At 47.9% G+C, this 18,239-nt stretch overlaps 1 protein-coding gene across 9 annotated transcripts in view; it reads left to right on the top strand.

Moving 5' to 3' along the window:
- NF2 (NF2, moesin-ezrin-radixin like (MERLIN) tumor suppressor) overlaps positions 1-18,239 on the top strand; it is a 49,064-nt gene that overhangs the window by 827 nt on the left and 29,998 nt on the right. For all 9 annotated transcript variants that reach the window (XR_012631360.1, XM_074887806.1, XM_074887807.1 and 6 more), the window contains exons 2-4: positions 10,758-10,883; positions 11,934-12,056; positions 14,303-14,386. Coding sequence is in view for 8 of the 9 variants with exons in the window: in XM_074887806.1 (XP_074743907.1) it covers positions 10,758-10,883; positions 11,934-12,056; positions 14,303-14,386 (333 nt within the window). In the remaining variant the exon portion in view is untranslated. The remainder of the gene's footprint in view (positions 1-10,757; positions 10,884-11,933; positions 12,057-14,302; positions 14,387-18,239) is intronic.

The raw sequence follows: 18,239 nt of genomic DNA, 5'->3' as shown, positions 1-18,239 counted from the left end.
TCTGGTTTTGCGTAGATACTTTCCTTTTTTGGGCCTTTTGTCATTCTTAAATGTTCTCCCCTGGACGGTTGCTGTCAGGCCGCAGGAGTCTGGTTTGTTGTTGCTTCGTTTTCAGCTGATCTAGAGGGATTGGACCCACAAACATTGAAATCCATCTCTAACCAGTTTAACTTTTCTTTTTAATAGTTTATATTTATTAAATCTTATCCAAATCTTGATGGAATTCCAATGCCCATAAGCCAAGGGGTGTTTGTTGTCATAAATTTTCTTGCTCTTGAAATCTGTTGTCAGCTTTGAAGAACTTTCTGCCTTTCCCAGGGATTAAGGATTTATTTTAGACAGTAGTTGTGCGAGCTTCCCACCGTTACGCTGCCAGGAGAGTTTAAGTGGCCTGGCTCCGTTCTTGCATGTTTTTCCGAGACTGCCAGTAATAACATATGATGAAAAGTAAATAACTTTTTGTTTCAGTGGTGCAGCCACTTGTTGTTTCTTGTTAGGATTAGGGTGTTTGCGCAGTGGTAAGGCAACACTCTCGGGTGGGATTTGACTGTACAACTTGTACATCTTCAGATGACTTTTTTGGGAGATTCCTGCCAAAAAAGCTTGTTGCTGCAGATAGACTTGTCCAGCCCTTCTGGGAGCGGGAAGGAGCCCACGAGCTGCGTGTATGGTCCTGCTTGGGTCTCCTGTATCTTGTCAGAGGTGGCACACAAGGGATGTATGGGAGACTGCAGGCATTGTCCTTTAGTGCAGAGTGTTCGGGTGGAGGGGAGGGAGGGAGGGAAATAGTTGGATGCAGGTGGATGATGGGGCTGTTTCACACCATGCTTGGTGCAGGTGCGATGTGAGTTTTATTTAAGCACAGGGCAGCCCAGCTTGAGGTGTGAGTTTTATTCGAGCTTTATTCAAGCAGTCTAGCTCCCTGGCCAGGTCTCTGCCCCCATCTTTGTCTTGTAGTTGCACAGCTCTGGGGAAGGCTCCTTGGTTTGCTGACTCTGCAGCAACGCACCAAGCCCAACGCCGGTCGGACACACCCTGTGGCCTCGAGTCGCAGGGGCTGGTGTGAGGGAGGGGATGGGAAGGTGGCCCAGGGCAGGGCTTGGCTTGTTCCTCGCCACGGCAGCTCACGGTGAGACCTGGAGCCAGGAGCAAAGCTTTTGTGCTCACGGTGATCTCGGCTGCCCTGCCTGAAAGTCAGAGGGGTGGGAGAGGCGATGATCTGGGGAGGACCATGCTCCTCCCTGAAGGGATCCAGCCCCTGTCCAAAGGTTTGCCGAGGCCCTGGAAGGGCAAGATGGGAGAAGAGCGAGTGGCACGATGTTCGTCTGAGTATCTGTGCGCGTTGACACGGTGGGTTTCTTTGGATGGGAAGGAGGACTGCCAACCCGAGCAGGGGGCTGGGGAGGGGGATACCTCTGCTGCACAAACACTCTTTAGAGGATTAGCAGAAGGAGGTGCGCTGGGAGTCTTGCTGTTGTGCTGTTTGGGCAGCTCTTGAGATGTGTTTTTTCAGCCTGTGAGTGGTACCTTGTGCTGAGGGGGATGGAGAGCTGATGGCTTGTTGCAGGTCTCGTTGGTAGCCTGCTCCTGGTGGCACCCTGCTGAGCTGGTCAGGGGGAACCACAGCTGCCTCTTGGCTTCTGCCTGTGCTCGTCCCCTCCCTTTCTGCCGTCCCCTCCCTTTCTGCCGTCCCCTCCCTTTCTGCCGTTGCTGCTCTCTGGCCATGGGCACCCCCTGGCTTCACTGAGGGAATGAGCTGGGGGTTCAGCAATTCCTCTGCAAGGCCGGTAGTCCTGGGGTTGTACCTCGGGTTGGGTTTTGTTGCGTACCTGGGGTGCTGGAGCCTGCTCCCTGCCTCGGGCTTCAAACCCTGCCATGAATAGCAGCCGATCAGGCGGAGGAAGGAGTGCAAGAGTGTTTTGCTGCCTAATCCACACTGACACCTCGGCTTCACCCCAGGTTGCCCACCCAGATGGCCTTGCCAGGGAGCCAGCCCTGCCAGCTTGGCAGCCGTCCGGGGAGCACGGTTTGCTTAAGCCTCCGGAGCTGTGAGGTGGGTGTTCAGAACAGGATGGGGCAGCAGGAAATTGCTGCTCCCTCCTGCATCTTCCACGTGCCAAGGCTGCGGTCCAGGCAGAGCAGGCTGGTTTCTGTCATCCTGCCGTGCCATCTTGTCATGTCCTTGGTCCCACGCACTTCCAGAAGCCCCCATCCTCCCTCCACCCTGTTGCAGATCACCACCACTTGTCTCCATGCTCTACCTCTGTGCTCCCAGCCTTGCTCCCGGCATTGCTGTGTTGCTTTCTCCCCACTTTTCCTTCTCCAGAAGTTGGATGCCTGGCCGGTGAGTGGTCCAGGGTGCCTGTGACTGTTCTGGGGAGCCTGATGCTACACGTGCTGGTCTTCAGCGTAGCTTAACCAGTGGCCTCCTGGATGGGTATTGATCGCATTGCTGGTAAACACATTTGAGCGATCAGCACTTTATTGTAGAGTGTTTCTGTGTGGGATTAATATAACTGATGTTTTTTGTTTAAACTTTATTCCAGAGCTCTCGAGGCGTGCTCTGTGTTGTCACGAGTTAAACTTCGCAGCCCTGCTGTGCAGGACAGAGGCCACGTCCTCACCTCGAGGCAAGTGACAGTGGAGGCCTGAGACCTCAAGGCTGGCCCAGCAGCTGGAAATGGCAGAGGCCATGGGGTGTAAGACCGGGCAGTGTGGCGAGCAGCTAGGGCTAGTGAGGTCTGCCCTGGCCCTCGGAGGGCATGCGGAGCAGCTGAGAGATCTGAATCTGTAACCTGCTCTGGCTTGATGGCTGGCTCTCGGGGCTGGACTGAAGGTCACTCGTGCAAGCTGTAGAGCCCCAGCTCCTATCCCAGCAGTCCCTCTTCTTCTGACCCCACCAACGCCCTCATAGCTGGGGGGACCTCAGTTTTCTGTGTTAATTTTTCAATCTGCCCCGTAGAAATCCCCAGCTGTGTATTTGAAGAGATTAAACCTGCTTTGCATCTGTTTACTCTGCAAATGATGTCTCTAAATTGAGCCTAAATCTAAAATAATTCATAAAAATGAAATCTTAATCTTTCTAACATGACGATGAAGCTTAATAATCACAGTTGGGGTTTCACTTGAAAGACTTATAATTTGTTTGGGGAAATCTTGAAGGCACAAAGTGAGTGTCTTCCTTTTGTTACTTCCATCGTGGCTGTCTGAGCCTGGTACCTAATTAATTGATAGCATCTTGAGGAAGGATAGACATTTGCATAGCTCTTAAAATCCCCATCTTAAAGCACTCCCGAGCTGCCCTACCTTCCTGAGAACACCCTCAAACACCCTTTCTGTGCTTGGAGAGCAGCACAAGAGAAATCTTGTTGAAAGACATTTAATGTTGATATTCTCCTGCGATGAACGCCGCGATAGGCGGTACGCTGCTTGGGTACCGATTCGGGAAGCTTGTTTTAAGTGGCATTAGTGTACAGCAGAGCTTGCCAGGGTGTGGTGCGTGCACTAATGGCTTGATGTCAGTTCAGAGTGTGGTGCCAGGAGCCTGCTGTTCCTGATGGTTTCCTCTGCAGTTGCCACCCTGATGGTGAAACTTGCTGACGGCGTCCCCAAACCAAATTAAAGTAGTTGACGTGGCAAAGGTAATGTGATTCTGCTGGTGCATCTCTAGATGAGGTCGTCGGTTATCTGTTATACTGGCATAAGATCTTCAAACCCTGTGGTCTTTTTGAGTCTATGCCTTCCGAGGCATCGTTCGTCCCGTCCCTCCGGCAGGATGGCTGGCGGTGGTGTGGTGCGGCTGGTGTCAGGTTGGTCTCACACATTCCGATGTGTGGTTTTTTTCCTTCAAGAACCACGTTTCCTGGTTGATAGGAGAACCCATCAGTCTTTCTTCTGGTCTGGTGCATGTCTTTGCCCATTTCTTCCTCTTGCAGTGGTCAGCTGGGTTAGTGGCTCTCCATCTCCGGAGCCACAGCGCCTTTTCTGAAGGGTGTGTTTTTTCTTCAGCCCTTTCTATCGTGCCTGCGATCTCGGGCCTGAAACTCCTGCAGGGATGATTATTCTGCTGAGGTGCAGCTAGCTGCCCAGCTGTTTCCCAACCTTAATCCTTTCAAGCAGCAGCTTCTGTGGGTCTTAAGTTAAAAATGAATGGAAAAGCTTTCCAGCCAACCTAGAGAAACAGCTTAAGCATTCAAGCAGCAAGAAGAGGCAAGTTTGGATTGATGTATCGGCTGGTCTAAACGTGCATCCTGTTACTGCTCAATGCTTAAGCTCTTCCTCTCTGTCCAGAGAATAACCTTGGTTGGAAGGGATCTTTTTAACACAGTGCCCCACTCGGTTGCAGGGCCAGTTGGATGAGGTTGGTTGTAAAGCTTTTCTGTTCGCTTGTAAGTAGACGAGACCCAATTTCAGTAGCGTGCAGCCAACCGTTACTCTCTGTTAACAGGCATGGGGAGTTATGTAGCTGAGCTGCAAAAGCTCATCCTCTGAAACAGGAGCGAGCGAAGATTTGGTGGTGAAGATCTGCGACCAAGTAAATTTTTGAGTAAGAGCTGGTGCAGTAAATCAAGGTTGAGTTTTGAGCTCTGTCCTCAAAATAAAAAGGCAAGAGAAGGAAACTAGGGAGTGGGGTGCCCTCAGCTTCCTTCTGCATTGCCGAATACTTGGAAGGGGTTTTATAAAGATCCTTCCATCCCCGCTTAAACGTTTAGCAGCAGCTCAGTGATGCTAGTAGGGGCTGTGACCTCTCTCAGTGCTGCTAAGCTTCTGCAAGCAGGCAGAAAGTTAACTGGAAAAGACGAATCTGTGGGCAGTAACAGCTATTTTAAAAAGCTGAGAGAAATAATCCCCCTCAGCTACAAAATGATCTTCAGTAAATTGTTGGGATACCAGCTGTCAAGTCAATGTTCTGGTTCCTTGGCGCACCCATCTGCCCCGATCCTGTGTCGGCTCTGCGAGCGCTTGGGAGTTTGTGCCGTTTGGTTGCTGCTGATCTCTCTTTAAATACGAGACGCAGCAGGTAAGAGCTTTTTCTCACTTCGTGTCTTGGAGGGGTTTATGCCAAAAAAAGTCAGAAATTCTGCTGATTCACAACAGTGTCGTTTGGGAATTAATTTTTCAGAGATGCCTTGCTTGGTGCGGTTCAGTTCTGCATTCCCTTAGGCTGTGCGCAAGTCACATGAGACTTATTATGAACACAGATCCCCTTTGGCTTCTCTCTGCCTGCACCCTGCATCTGAAACACTCTCTGGATCCCCTGTGTCCCATTGCAGCCTCTTCTAAGCTGGTTATGAAACTCCATGTTATCCAATTCCCTCCAAAGATGGTTCAAAACCGCTGTCAATCCTGTCTCTGTGGCTAATCCAGAGGAGGTGTGTTGCTGCAAAGGGGAAGGAGGGAAGGCATTTGAGACAGCATATCTTTGTCTTTTGGTGTATAGACTCTAGTTTTGATGCTGTTTAATACATCCTTTTTTTTTTTTTTTTCCCTTTGTACAGACAGTGTCTTTCAAGTAGGTGGTTTTTGAAATTAAAAGTGCTTGAACAGGGAAGCAGCCCTGAAAACAATCTACTTGAAGCTGGGAGGCATCGCTCTGTTAGAAAAATCCAACAGCCCTTAAGGCTGGGAGAGGCATTTGACAGTATACGTGGTTTAGCCTTGCTTCATTCACAGGTAAACTTGCCGTTGCTGGGGCAAGGCTAACCCTCTCTCTTAAGACTGGTTTCTTAAAGCCTAGCTTGGCTTTCCCTGGGGTAAGCTGTATGTTTTCAGAGTCCATCAGTGTGCAAAAGATCATCCGAGCAGGTCAGGCTTGTGCTGAAACACCCCGTGTGTGTTGGCAGTGGGCTCCCTCACAGATGTAAGGCTCGGCTCTGATTGCCACCCTGCGTGGCCCTTCCTGGGGCGGGGAGGAGTGTGCTCTACTGCAGAGCGACCGTGCGACAGCAGCACGGAGACGGCTCCGTCTAACGTTGTATCTCTGTGCATCCCTGGCACGGGAAGCCAGCAGTGCCTGCAGGAACAAGGTCCTTCTCTCAGCCTCTTGGAGCTTCTTCCCCTGCGTCGAGCTGCTGCTTGACCCCATAACTCTTATGCAAACCCAACCGTGGGGTGAGGTGAGGCTTTGGGACGTCACTGGTGGTTGTCCCCTCCGCCTCTCCCACTTGCTTCGGTGCCGGCTGGCCAGAGCCACAGCAGCGTGTTCACCCGTGTACCCCGCTCTGTCTCTGTCTTGGGCAGACACCACGAAATGTGCTTGGCTGCACCATCTGCATCGTTACGCCTGGGTGCCTTTTCGGCCTCCTCGGTGGTTAACAGAAATAGATTTTAATTAAAAGCTCATTATCGAGTTGTCGTGTAGCATTAGTAAATAAAAATAACTTTTACAGCCCTGTCTTGTGGCTCAGTAAGTGGCAATTGAAAGTATTTGACATCACTTTATTTTTAAAAAAATGGAAGAATATTGCGTATTTGATTCCCCCTTTGCTCCAAATGGACTTCAATCCAAATAAATGGTTGTCTGTGGCACTCTGTTACCGAGTCCAGAAGAAGAAATAAATGTGGTCTGCAGTGTCAAAGTTATCTCTGTTTCTGTTGTAAACTATTGTGGGTGTTTTGGGCATCTCCTGGAGGGATGAGGAACAGATACAGCCTACCCACTTATTGTTTCCCAGATCATTAGCGGCGGGATGTTCCGCTCAGCCCCTGCCCTCTCCCTTCTGCCATCTCCCTCCCCGTTTCAGGGCAGAGGTGTCACATCCTCTTGTTAAAGCTTGCTTCTGAATGGAAATAACATCACGCAGTGGAAGCTGAGCGTTTCTTCCTGGGGCTTGGTCCCCTTTTCTGTGTGGTCTTTTAGACTCTCGTGTCATCCCAACAGGGGCTCTGTGCTCTCTTCTCATCTCTAGCACAGAACTAGCGCTTAATGAAATGATCTGCTACGGTGAAAAGCCATTTTCTGCATTATTTAAGGATAAATTGGTGCAGTAAAATATTTTATAGGTGTTAGTAATTTCTTCAAGGTCGTGCTGTAACCCAATACTGTGCCTCTTGCGAAGTGGTTGGGCGGTGTGGGATGTGGAGGGACCGTTGCGATGGGTTTACTCTGGGAGGCAGTGTGCCCGGGCTGAGCTGTTGAGCACTGCCTTAATCTTCTCCAGTTGCTTGTTTGTGCCCTTATTCCCCAGCCAGGCCCCAGGGACGGCTGAGGCTCTGATGGTTTGCATTTGTGAGGATAAGGAGGCAAATTCTCCATCCGCCAGACCCGGACAGAGCCAGGTTCTGTTCCCTGGAGTTTGGGCACCTCCCTGTTGCCTGAGGAGAGCTTCTCGTGTGAGGAACCTTAATCTTAAATGGTTAAAATATGCCCTTTTTCCCCCCGCCCCTCCCTTTTCCACATAGCTGTTGTAAATTCAGTTTGGAAGAAAAGCATCAGCCTGTGCCAGCGGTGGGAATCGCTTTTCTCTGTAGAGCCCCTGCTCAAGCCTCTACGTGCAGGGTTGCTCTCTCTGGTGCCCTGGTGCCCATTTTCTGTAGCACTTCGCCTTCCTCCTTGTCACCCGGTGACGAGAGGATCTCATAACCCTTCTGCTCATTTTTGCGGCTGCTTTATCGACTCGTTAGCGAAGGAGCGGTTGTGAAACTTGACAGAAAGGTTGTGCACCGAAATAAATTGTCCAGTTGCCTGCTAGTTGGAAATGACTCTTGGTGCAGGTTAATAAATAATGCAAACCCTGTTAATAGATGCCAAATGCGATGTCTCTGCTGGAGAAAAAGATGATGCCAATAACCTGTACTGGAAGTACTCTATTCTAGCCACTGGCTGCTGAGTTTTAAGTGTTTAGTGCTGTTTACTTAAAACGCTCTGCTGATAAATTGTAAGCGCTCTGTACTTAGTAAAGAACATAAATTCCAGCTCCGCAGAATAACAGCCTTGCAGCACTTACCCTGTTTATAAAGCAGCTCGTCCACGTATTCCTTCAACGACTCGCCGAATATATCTAACAACCCGCCTCGCGATCGTGCTAATGGGAGAACACAAAGCTGCAAACGCAAGAGGCGATGCCTGCAGCTGATCAAGGATGCTGAAGCGACGCATCCCGCTCCATCCTGCGGGTCGGGTTAAGGTTATCGTGATGCAGCTTTTTATTGGGCGATTGAGCTTTATTATAGCATGGCGCCAGCCGCTCTGGTGTAAGGCTGAGAGGGGATTTTTTTGCTCAAAGCCTCTTTGTTTTGTTTTCAGGAGCACGTAACAGCTTGCAAAATCGTCTTTGTGCTTCAGGTGTCACTTTAGTGCAGAATGGGGGAATGGTGTTACGGGCAGAGGATGGGATGGGGAACTGCCAGCCCATCCTGGCTCTCCCCCAGACTCTCTGGCCAGCCTTGGACAGCAGCTCTCTTCTCTCCTCATGCCTGGGGGGGTCTTTTTTGTGTTTTATGGCCAGGAAATGTGGCAGTTAATGATATGAGGCCTATCAAGTAAGGACGAGGAGGGCTGAGGTCCTGATCATCTGTAAAACAGTTGGAGTTCAGCTGTCAAAAGATGCCACTTGAATGCAGATCGTTATTTTAAGTACCGAGGTGTGGAATGAAATCATGTATGTTGAAATAAACGTGGCTGCTGTTCCATTTATATATTTAATGAAGGTAATTCAGCACAGTCGGGGAGGATGTCTGTGCGGTGTTACGGTTGGAGACTTTAGCACTGTGCAGGCAGGAATGTTAAATATATATTTCTGCCATAACGTACGCATGCAGTGACAGAGCGGCGGTGTAAAATCTTAACAGCAGAAGCAATCGCTTAAAATATTCCCGTCACCAAATTGAAATTGCGGGGGGGGGGGGGAAACCCACAAAACTCTTCCTTTAATGCTCGCTGTTGGTCTTCAAAACTAACTGCCGGCTTGCTTTTAGGGAGAAAAGCTTTGGGTCGTGCCAGCTGATGCAGTATGGTGAATAAGGTTTGGGTGCCTACGTGAAACTCTGCAGGGGTGGTTTGGTGGAAATCCCAGCCCGGAGGGGAATCGGTGGGGTTACCCCGGGGTTGTTCAAAACAGGGATCCCGTGGGATGCGGAGCGATGTCTGGGGAGGAGACGCTCCCGTTGGCAGCACGCAGGAGCCTGTCCTGGGAAAGGTTTGGTGCAGGGCTGTGTGTGTGCAGGCACTGATCGCTCCTCTAAAGCAGCAGGCTGGAATGTGGTCTTTGCAGACAGAAAAAACAGCCGATAACGCTTTATGCAAAGCAGTTTAATTCTAGTTAAGAAATAGCCCTTTGATGGTAGCCTGGTTTTATGTGCTACAGAAATGGTACAAAATAGCTGTTTAAATGTGTCTCGCTCTGTTTTGTCTGAACCCTCAAATTAACCTCCCTCTTAAAATAATAGTCAGGAAAAGATCTTCTGCAATCTGAGCCATCCTGTGCCGAGCTGGAGCTCATCATGGGGATAGCTAAATGTGTGAAATTAGGGTTTTATAATTACAACACTGCAAAACTTGCTCCTCCTGGTGTTTTTGACCTCAAGGCGTTGACGGCGCTTGATATGAATTGCGGAGAGGCTGTGGAGAGCCGTCCGGGGGTGTTGTTTTTTTTGAGGGTAGCGTCGGCTTTATTCTTTTCTGGGACTGTCAGCGTGTGTGTGTGTGTGTGCATGCACCCTGGGAGGGGGAGAAAATAGCGATATACTCATTTAATCGAAGCCAGCAGAATGGCAATAAGCTTGTCCTCGGTGGCTTTGCCCACAAGGCGGCAGTGGGTGACAGCAGGAGCGGCGCGACGCCTGCACCAGCAGCCTCTGCCGTGCCTGAGCATTAATATTGATGCTGTCCAGGTGGCACCAAGATTGAGTCGTAGTGACAAGAGAATGTGCCGAGATCCTTTTGCCCTAGGGCTTTAGAGTAATGGCCATATGTCTCGGTCCAGCAATTGTTTCCACCGTGCAGATGGAAGACCAAAGTGGCTTTGGCATATTAGATTCATCTGTTTTATGTCCCTCTTCACCTTTCTGCCTCCCAACACCTTCTGTTTTTATGAGCAAACTTCAGTAACAACATAGATGCAGCTGCAAGATTGCTCGAAGGACACAGTCTTTGAGCAGGACCAATTTTCTCTGCTCCTGAGCTGTTTCTGTCACCAACAATTTCAGCAGAAAATGCAGTTTGACTCTATCAAAACATGCTCCAAGAGAACCGCTGACTTCAGTGATATTTTTTTTTTACCTCTGCAGGGTCGGTAGCTCTGGATGAACACACTTAGTACATAGATCATTTCACTTGTGATTTTTGGGAGCACATTGTGCCCTTGTCTATGAAACCCTGTTGCTGATGCTGGAGTTTGTGCTGGGCTTCCTGGGGCTATAGGTAGAGACATTAAAGCCACCAAGGGGCAATTAAGAGTGATTTTTATTTCTTGTTAGAAACTGGCAGTGCATGGCTCAAAAGGCACCTGAACGGACCCTTCAGGTCCTCTGTTGAATGTCGGTGGGTTGCCAGAGGAAGAAAGAGGGGGGCTTTATTTACAGAGTTGTTTGCAGGGGTGCAAAAAAATTCACATCTTGGTTTCCTAATGAGGGAGGAGGTGGTGATTGGCAGATGAGATCAGATGGAAGGACATAAAAGATGTTTCCTTATCTGTGCCAGATGCCTTCTCCACACTCTCAAAGGTATTGTGAGGTGAAGAAAGAATGCATTTGGTTGAACAGAGGTGAAGTTCTGAAATCCATCTTTATAACTCTGCTTCCTGTTTGCTTTCCTGCAGGTGAAGTGGAAAGGGAAGGACCTGTTCGATCTCGTATGCAGGACACTAGGACTCCGAGAAACCTGGTTCTTTGGGCTTCAATACACTATCAAGGATACGGTGGCTTGGCTCAAAATGGACAAGAAGGTTGGAACCAAATTTTGCTTGAGAGGTCGTGTGGGATGACAAAGGAGAATGTACTTTTTTCCTCTTTCTTTGCTTACCCAAGGCTGTGTTACGTGTGGTATTGAAGTAAACTGGGTGAAGTGTATTTAAATCTCATTCCTATGGCATCTATAAGTTAAACAGGGAAGAGTTGGCAGAGATACCCCACCGCTGCTCCTGAGCTGTGAAGCCTCAGACCATGCACACTGAATCCCCCTGAGGCATTTTGGAGATTGCCATGCTGGGATGCTGGACTTCAGGGTGACTGTAATGTAAATGAAACCTAAAAGTCTCTTTTCTGTGCCCCTGAATGACAAAACCTTTAGTGGATAAGTGAAGTTGCATCTTGGCTTTTGTGGTTGAGATGTACAAAGAGCTAGGGGAGGAGAACCAGAGGAGTGAAAAGGAGATGGAGGTAAGGAGGAAACACTTCCCAAATACGTGAGCCTCCAGGTTGCTGAGGGGTGGGTTAGAGAAGTGGCAGGTGTGGTTCTGTTTGCATCCAAAGGATGTTACACTAAAACCAGACAGTAATCAAGACTGTGAAAGAGATCTGGCTGTCTCACATGTCATCCCAAGGTTTTAAACTAACACGAACCTGAAGTGGACAGTGCCAGCACAGTAGAAAGGTAGTGAGGAACAACACTGAAATAAATACAAGAGGAGGCAGTGCAGGGAAACGACGAGAAGTCGGATGGTGGCGTAGCAGGATACAGCATCACTCTGGCAGGTTCGGAAGAGGCGACGTGTGCACCAGAGATCAGAATCAACCTGTGCTGTCTCATTTCGCATGCTGTTTGTTTCTGCCTTGTTTGTTTTCTTGCATCATTAGGAGTGTCAGAAATGTTTGTTTGTTTTCTTTTTTTAACTATGGTTTCTGAACTACTTAGGTTGTTTCATCTGTTCTAGATATCTAAAGTGCTTGACAAAAGGTGTGCTGATCTGAACAGAAGGGAGCTTGTGTCTTGGCTCCAAGAGACCAAGTGCTGAAGGAGCTGGAAAGAGTAGCTGAATGGCTCTTGTATCCTACAGGTTCTGGATCATGATGTTCCAACAGAGGAGCCCGTCACCTTTCACTTCCTGGCCAAATTTTATCCTGAGAATGCAGAGGAGGAACTGGTCCAGGAAATCACACAGCACTTGTTCTTCCTGCAGGTAGGAGCCATGTCAGTACTATGTTCTCCAACATGAGGGAGAAGGAGCCAGGACGAGCAGAAGCATGAGAAGGTTCCAGGGTCAGCAAGTTGGTCAGCAGAGTGTTATGTTCACACCTGTCTGATGGGAGTTATCTTCAACAACAAAACTTCTTAAAATAGGTCAAAGATGGTTTGTCTGGATGAAGCAGTCACAGATGCCCAGACTTGCAGACCTCGTAAGCTGGCTGTCAGGAATGATTAGGTGATTTGTAATATTAGAGTGTGGTAGCTAGGGAAAATGAATCTGTCGGATGTGGGCTTGAATGACACACACAGCCTTGGAGTCCACCTCTCTGCAGGGTGTGGATATCAGTTGTGCTGAGGGATGGCAGTTGCCTTTGTACATGATAGCATCGTTATGTGGAGCAGGGGAATTTCGTCCTCAAGAACAGAATGCAGCCAGCCTGTTTCATGTTCAGGCTGTGTAGCAAAGGTTCGCCTCTTCGCAAAACGGCCTTCAAATAACTGGAGCGGAAGAAAATCCCAGAAACACAGCTCCATCAGAGACTGATGGCAAAAGCAGGGGAAACCCAATGGTACCACCTGCCCTGTAACTCGTGCCCTTATGTTAAGCGTTTGGAAACTGGTGAATGCATCTTCAGGCTTTTTTCTTTTTTATTTAAAGTACGCTACAAAACTTTGTGTCCTGAGAAATCAGCTCAGCTGATGTTTTAGCAGTGCTGTGTGGCTGGTAACGAAGAGTTTCTAGCACAGGAGCTCTCTTTCACACAAGATCAATTTTCTGAAACTATGTCCTGTAAAGGATTGTATCAGCTACAATTACAAGGAGTAGTCCTAGTCAGACCCCTAGGTACTGAGTGGGATGTTTCATCTGCTCTGTGACTGTTAATTTGAAGTCTCTAAAACAAATAAGTTATAAAAATAAAAAAAGACAATAATTCTTACGTTTGTTACATGAAAGTAGAGGCAACCTGGATCTGGATGCTCTGGGAAATACCACTGTAGACTTCAGCGTGCCCTGCCCTTTCAAATGGATATCAAAGTGAGCTCACCAGCTTCTTGGTACTCCTCGGTCTTCCAGAGTTCATCTTTGTTCTTCAGAGCTGAAGGACTTCTAAATGCAAAGTATTGCTGTTAATTTCCAAGGTCTGTCTCAGGCACTAGTGTCTCCATAGGGCTATTTTTAAATGTCTGATTTGCCATGGGCTTTCTCCTTGATGAGGAAAAATGCTGTTGTCATCTTTGAAAAGGAAAATTGGAGAGGAAAAGCAGTTATAGCTGCATTTTATAAATGCAGACCGTGACTTTTCTACTAGGATTTCTGATGATGAGAGGAGCCTGGGCTCCTGTAATGCATATGGGAAATGGGAGCACATGTAAGCTTGCAAACTCTCCTGTTTTTATCTTAATGCAGGAGAATATCTTCTGTGATTATGTTGTAACCAACTTTGAAGGCTCAAAACATGTTATAAATTCAAATTGTGTTACTGCATCTCTGTGACAATCCATTGAAGTCTTGTAGGAAATAGTATGCTCTTTTTTCTATCTTTATTCAGGAAAATTAAGTGTGCAAAACCAAAAAATATCGAACATGACAGGTTTAATTTTTTAATGCACAGAAGTCAGGAAACATAAAGCTGTGGCTTTTGGGAACTGCACGTTGGCTCTCCTGGGAGCGTGCACAGGGCTTTGCCTGCTGCTAAAAGCACTGCCACGGAGGTGACCTGCAGCTCTCCTTGCTGCCGCTGGGATTGGAGGGAATTAGCCTTGAGCACAGGTGAACACTGACTGATAATGAGGCCTGAATATCCCAGAGCAAAACCTTTGTGTGCTCAGAGACTTGGCTGCAAACTTCTTTTTTAATTTAGCGGCGTGTATAGATGTTGTATCAATCCATAGCTTATGCCTTAAGAGGTTTTATCTCCATGTTTACATGCAAGACTTCCCCCCCCCCGCCCCGCCTCGCTTGCCTTTAGCAATGGGATATAGTTTCTGTCATTTTCCACATATAAATTTAGCTCTTCTCACAAACCTGTCTGAAAAAGGTGGCCTGTGAAAGCCTGAGCCCTTCCCTTCCAAGCCACCAGAGACTTCCTGGGCCTGAATTGTAATTAGTGTTAGGAAAATTGTTAACTGTGTGGTTGACAGCTCGAGTTAAAACAAACTGCAACCATCTGCTGTGACAGTCATGCTTTGCACTGCACCGCTAAATGTGTGTTATGTGTCCTTTTCTGCTACGTGCAGGTGAAGAAGCAGATTTTGGATGAGAAGATCTACTGTCCTCCTGAAGCCTCTGTCCTGCTGGCCTCTTACGCCGTCCAAGCCAAGGTAGGCACAGGGGGATTCCCCAAGGGCCCACTGACGTTGGCGGTGGGTTAGCATTGCTCCTGGGGAGTGAGGCCCTTCGTGATGTACCCGCTTCCTGAGGAAGGGGGAGGCAGGGAAAGTTGTTAAAACCTGGGAAGTGAGGGGACGACACTCGCGCTATTGCCTTCTCTGCGTGGCTGGTTTCTGACTGCCTTCAGACGTTGGACGGATTTTTGCTTTCTCTTTCCAGGACTCTTTAGCAAGTGCACAGCTTATGAGCTGCAGTGCCTGCTCAAGTGTGGCTTACTACTGGAGCAGGTGAATTCCCCGAGCCCATGCTTTTTTGGCTCTCCTCCCTGTTCTTGCTGTTGTAGCCAGAGGCAAACCAGCCATGGGACTCGTAGCTCCATTGCTTCCCCAGAATACTTGTCATCATGATAACTACTTTATTTTGACTACTACAGCTTGCCACGTAAATGTTATTGCAGTGTTAAAGGGCTCTTCTGGCTTCTCCATTTATCTCGGGTTTGATCTTGGATGTTTGGCCTCACTAGACAGAGGAAGAAGTCAATGCTCATTAAGTTCCCCTCGTTCCTTGGCTGAATTCTGCTCTGGACCCAGAGTCAGTGTGTTTTGCTGAGGATTTATTTAAGAGCACTCTGTTTTTCAGTCTGAAGCATGCAGCCTTGGACAGCTTGCAGCAGCCCACAGCAGAGGGACCCCTGGGGTAGAGCGAGCAGCCCGAGCTTCCCGTTCTTGCAGGAGGGGAAGTAGTTTATCGCTGTATATGCACAACATGTACTGCGGCTCAATTAACCAGTCTTCTAGCTAATCTCCAGTTTATGTGTGTAAAGATAATGTCTCTGGAAAAGGAGTGACTGGAGTCTGATCACAGCTCAGCTATGTTATCGCTGTAGCCTTGTGGTTGTAGTCAGTTCTGACTCTCCGGATGCAATTTAGGGAGGCGTTTTGGCTCGCAGGACCGCAGGTGGGTGGCCGTGCCCTGGGTCTGGCCCGTCGGCCTGTCCTTGAGGAGTGTGGCTGTCGAGCAGTTGAGGAGAAGCAGGCCAGCTCTCTGCTCTGTGAGACCACCTTAGCTGGCAGTGCCGGCGAGGGGATTTGGCTCTGTTGCCTGAAGAGAGGGCCCGATCCAGGCTGGTTGGAAACAGAGACCAGTCCTCAGTGTTTCGCTGCAGCTTCTTCCGTGTTGTCATATAATCTTCCTCATACTTGTTTAGCCCGTGCCTGGTTTGTCTGAAGGCAGCCCTGGGTGACATGCAGTGGTGTTCTTTGATGATGAATGTTTGAATTTACTAGAAAAAGATGTTTCCTCCTTGTAGTCAGAATATTGATGAAACCGTATTTTGTTCGAGAGACTCATCAGCCAGGGAAAGACAAGTTACTTTTAGAAATGTTTCTATTTGTCTGAAACATTCATCGCTCTTATTAGAGTGCGTGAGTAAACACTTACTTGGCTTTTTCTCCATTGACCTGCTGAGCTGAGGATACATAGGGGATGACTTTTCCTGTTGCCAAAATGAATAAACCATTGGGTAAATATTGAGCGCTGTTAACTCTTGGCCGTGACAGCTTCTGCTCGCGCGATCGGAACAGGCTGTGATTTGGCCCGGGACTGTTGTGCCATCCCCTTTCTCTTCTTGCAGCGTGGCCGCTGACCTTGCGCTCGGTAGCACCCTTGACGTGCTCAACGCTTGGTTGTCTGGAGGAGGTCAGCCCGAGTCAGAGCAGTTCTCCTAACCTTGCACATCTTGATTCTGCACAGAGATTGTGAGAAGGTGGAGGAGGGATGCCTTTTCTGATCTTTGCTAACGTGCTTTCAAGTCTGCATCAGACATCGCTTTTCCTTGCTGCCCCTCCAGGTGGGGTTTCCCCTTCTGCTTTTTTGTTGGCAAAGGAGAAAGCTGAAAGCATGTCTTCAGTACGGAGCTGGGAAGAAAGGTGTTGCAGGTCATCATCTTCCAGTTAAATAGGATAATGATGTGCTTTCTGGACAAGAAAGCAGCCACTGAGCGCAGTAATTTCACTAATAACGTGCTGATTTGCATGATTAGGGGCATAATAGCCTGACATAGCGGTGTGTTTGCAGCCATTTGATTGACAGCCAGCTTGGTTTGTACTGCGTTGCGCACCTACCTGCAATAACAAAGTAAGCGTGTGGGTCATAAAAATAAAAGCTTATTTATTTCTATATCGTTGTGTTGATTTGGGGAATTACTATGTGTTTTCCCCTCTAGCCCTGCATTCAAACCACCCACACTGCTTTCAGATGTTGGAGGCGGTTCAGGTTTTAAATAGCCGGGAGAGACGTGGAATCTACTGAAAAACGCCTCCCGGCGAAAAATGGTAACGTCCAGGAGGTTCTTCCATTTCTTGCCCCTTAAATGCAGATCGCTGCCGTGCTGCAGCCCTCCCAGCACTTCAAATCTTGTAGCACTAGCAAAGGGCTCTTCTATTTTTGTTTTTTTTTTCCCTCAAAACAGACAATACTTGGTGTTAACAGTTTGAAGCTGAACATGGCTGTGTTTATCCAGGACGATGTAAGCCAGGTGTATGAATGAGGTAAAGGCTACTTCCATGTGTAACCATGAATATTAATCATGTAGTTCAATTAACAGGAGCTGAAATTCATGACAGTTTTGAAGTAATGATTTAATTGAAAAGGTCTTTAAAAGTTTGTTTGCCAAATCATTTGAGCCAACATATACTGCAATACTTAAACCATTTGTTGATTTTTGACTCGTGAATAATTAATGTTCTCATCCAGACTCCCTCTCAGTACAAATATTCCTTTGGGACGTGGCAATATTTTTCACCACATGAAAATCACATAATCCATACTTAGTCTTGGGTCTCCACGGTAGATCACAACAAAAAATAATTGTGTTAATCCTATTTGCTATTATTTTCATCACCTAAAAATGATTTATTTTCTGCCTCTGCAAGGTTATTGGAGTTGTTTCTTTTGCCAGTACCACGTTTTTATTGCTGTTCCCTTTTGATGTGGGTTCAAGGGACGTGTATCTGCAATGCGCTGCTTTCTGAGAAGCTCCGAGCATCTGTAGACCTTGGAAGACAGACAGTTGCTGCTGCTCAGCACCCTCCTGAATGAAATCCGTGGCGGTTTTGTTATGTTAATTGAAGTCTGAGTCAGTGTTGATTGTTGCATGCTTCCTTCACATCTGCATTGGCTCCAAATCAATATTTGCGTCTTTAATCCCCGCTTGTCGTCTATGAAACGTTGCTTGCTGGACTGCGGAGGGGATGTATGTGTAGACTTGTGATGCTGAGCTCTGGTTTTAGCGTGCGACGTGATGGTTCTGGCGTTAAAAGGAGGCTGATACAGAAAGCTTCCTGACTTAATACATGAGCACCATGCGTGTCTTGGTCTTAGTTTTAAAAATTGTCACCATTTTGTACTTTCTGAGCTGAGGTTCCTCAGCAAAGCAGGGAGGGAGGGCCGTCTCCCTTGCAAAGTGAGTGACTTGAGCAAACGTTGCTGTGTCTTGTGTAATTGGGTAATGTCGCTGCAGAAGTCCTGTTTGCCAGGTGAATGAAAATCACAGCATTGCGTGTACGTGCCTCACATCCATCGTCCTCTTCTCTTGAACTTGCTAGGTTATTTGAGGTGCTGTTTTCTGGCTGTTTCCTGCCCTCTTAAGCTGTACGGGAGGTAAATTCATTTTCACATGCACTGCAGGGACACTTGGCTTTTCAATCTGTTAATAAGCAGTTTTATTTCTCAGTCACTTTATATGCTGCTCAAAAAGATGTAAATCTAAACAAATAGTAGTAATTACTGGATGCACTTAAATCTGAATTGGATTCCATGACCCAGTTGAGCAACAGACCCTCG

The sequence above is a fragment of the Strix uralensis genome, chromosome 17 (assembly GCF_047716275.1).
Source record: "Strix uralensis isolate ZFMK-TIS-50842 chromosome 17, bStrUra1, whole genome shotgun sequence".
Classification (NCBI taxonomy): domain Eukaryota; kingdom Metazoa; phylum Chordata; class Aves; order Strigiformes; family Strigidae; genus Strix; species Strix uralensis.
The sequence above is the reverse complement of the archived record's forward strand: the minus strand, read 5'-3'. Positions and strand labels throughout refer to the sequence as shown.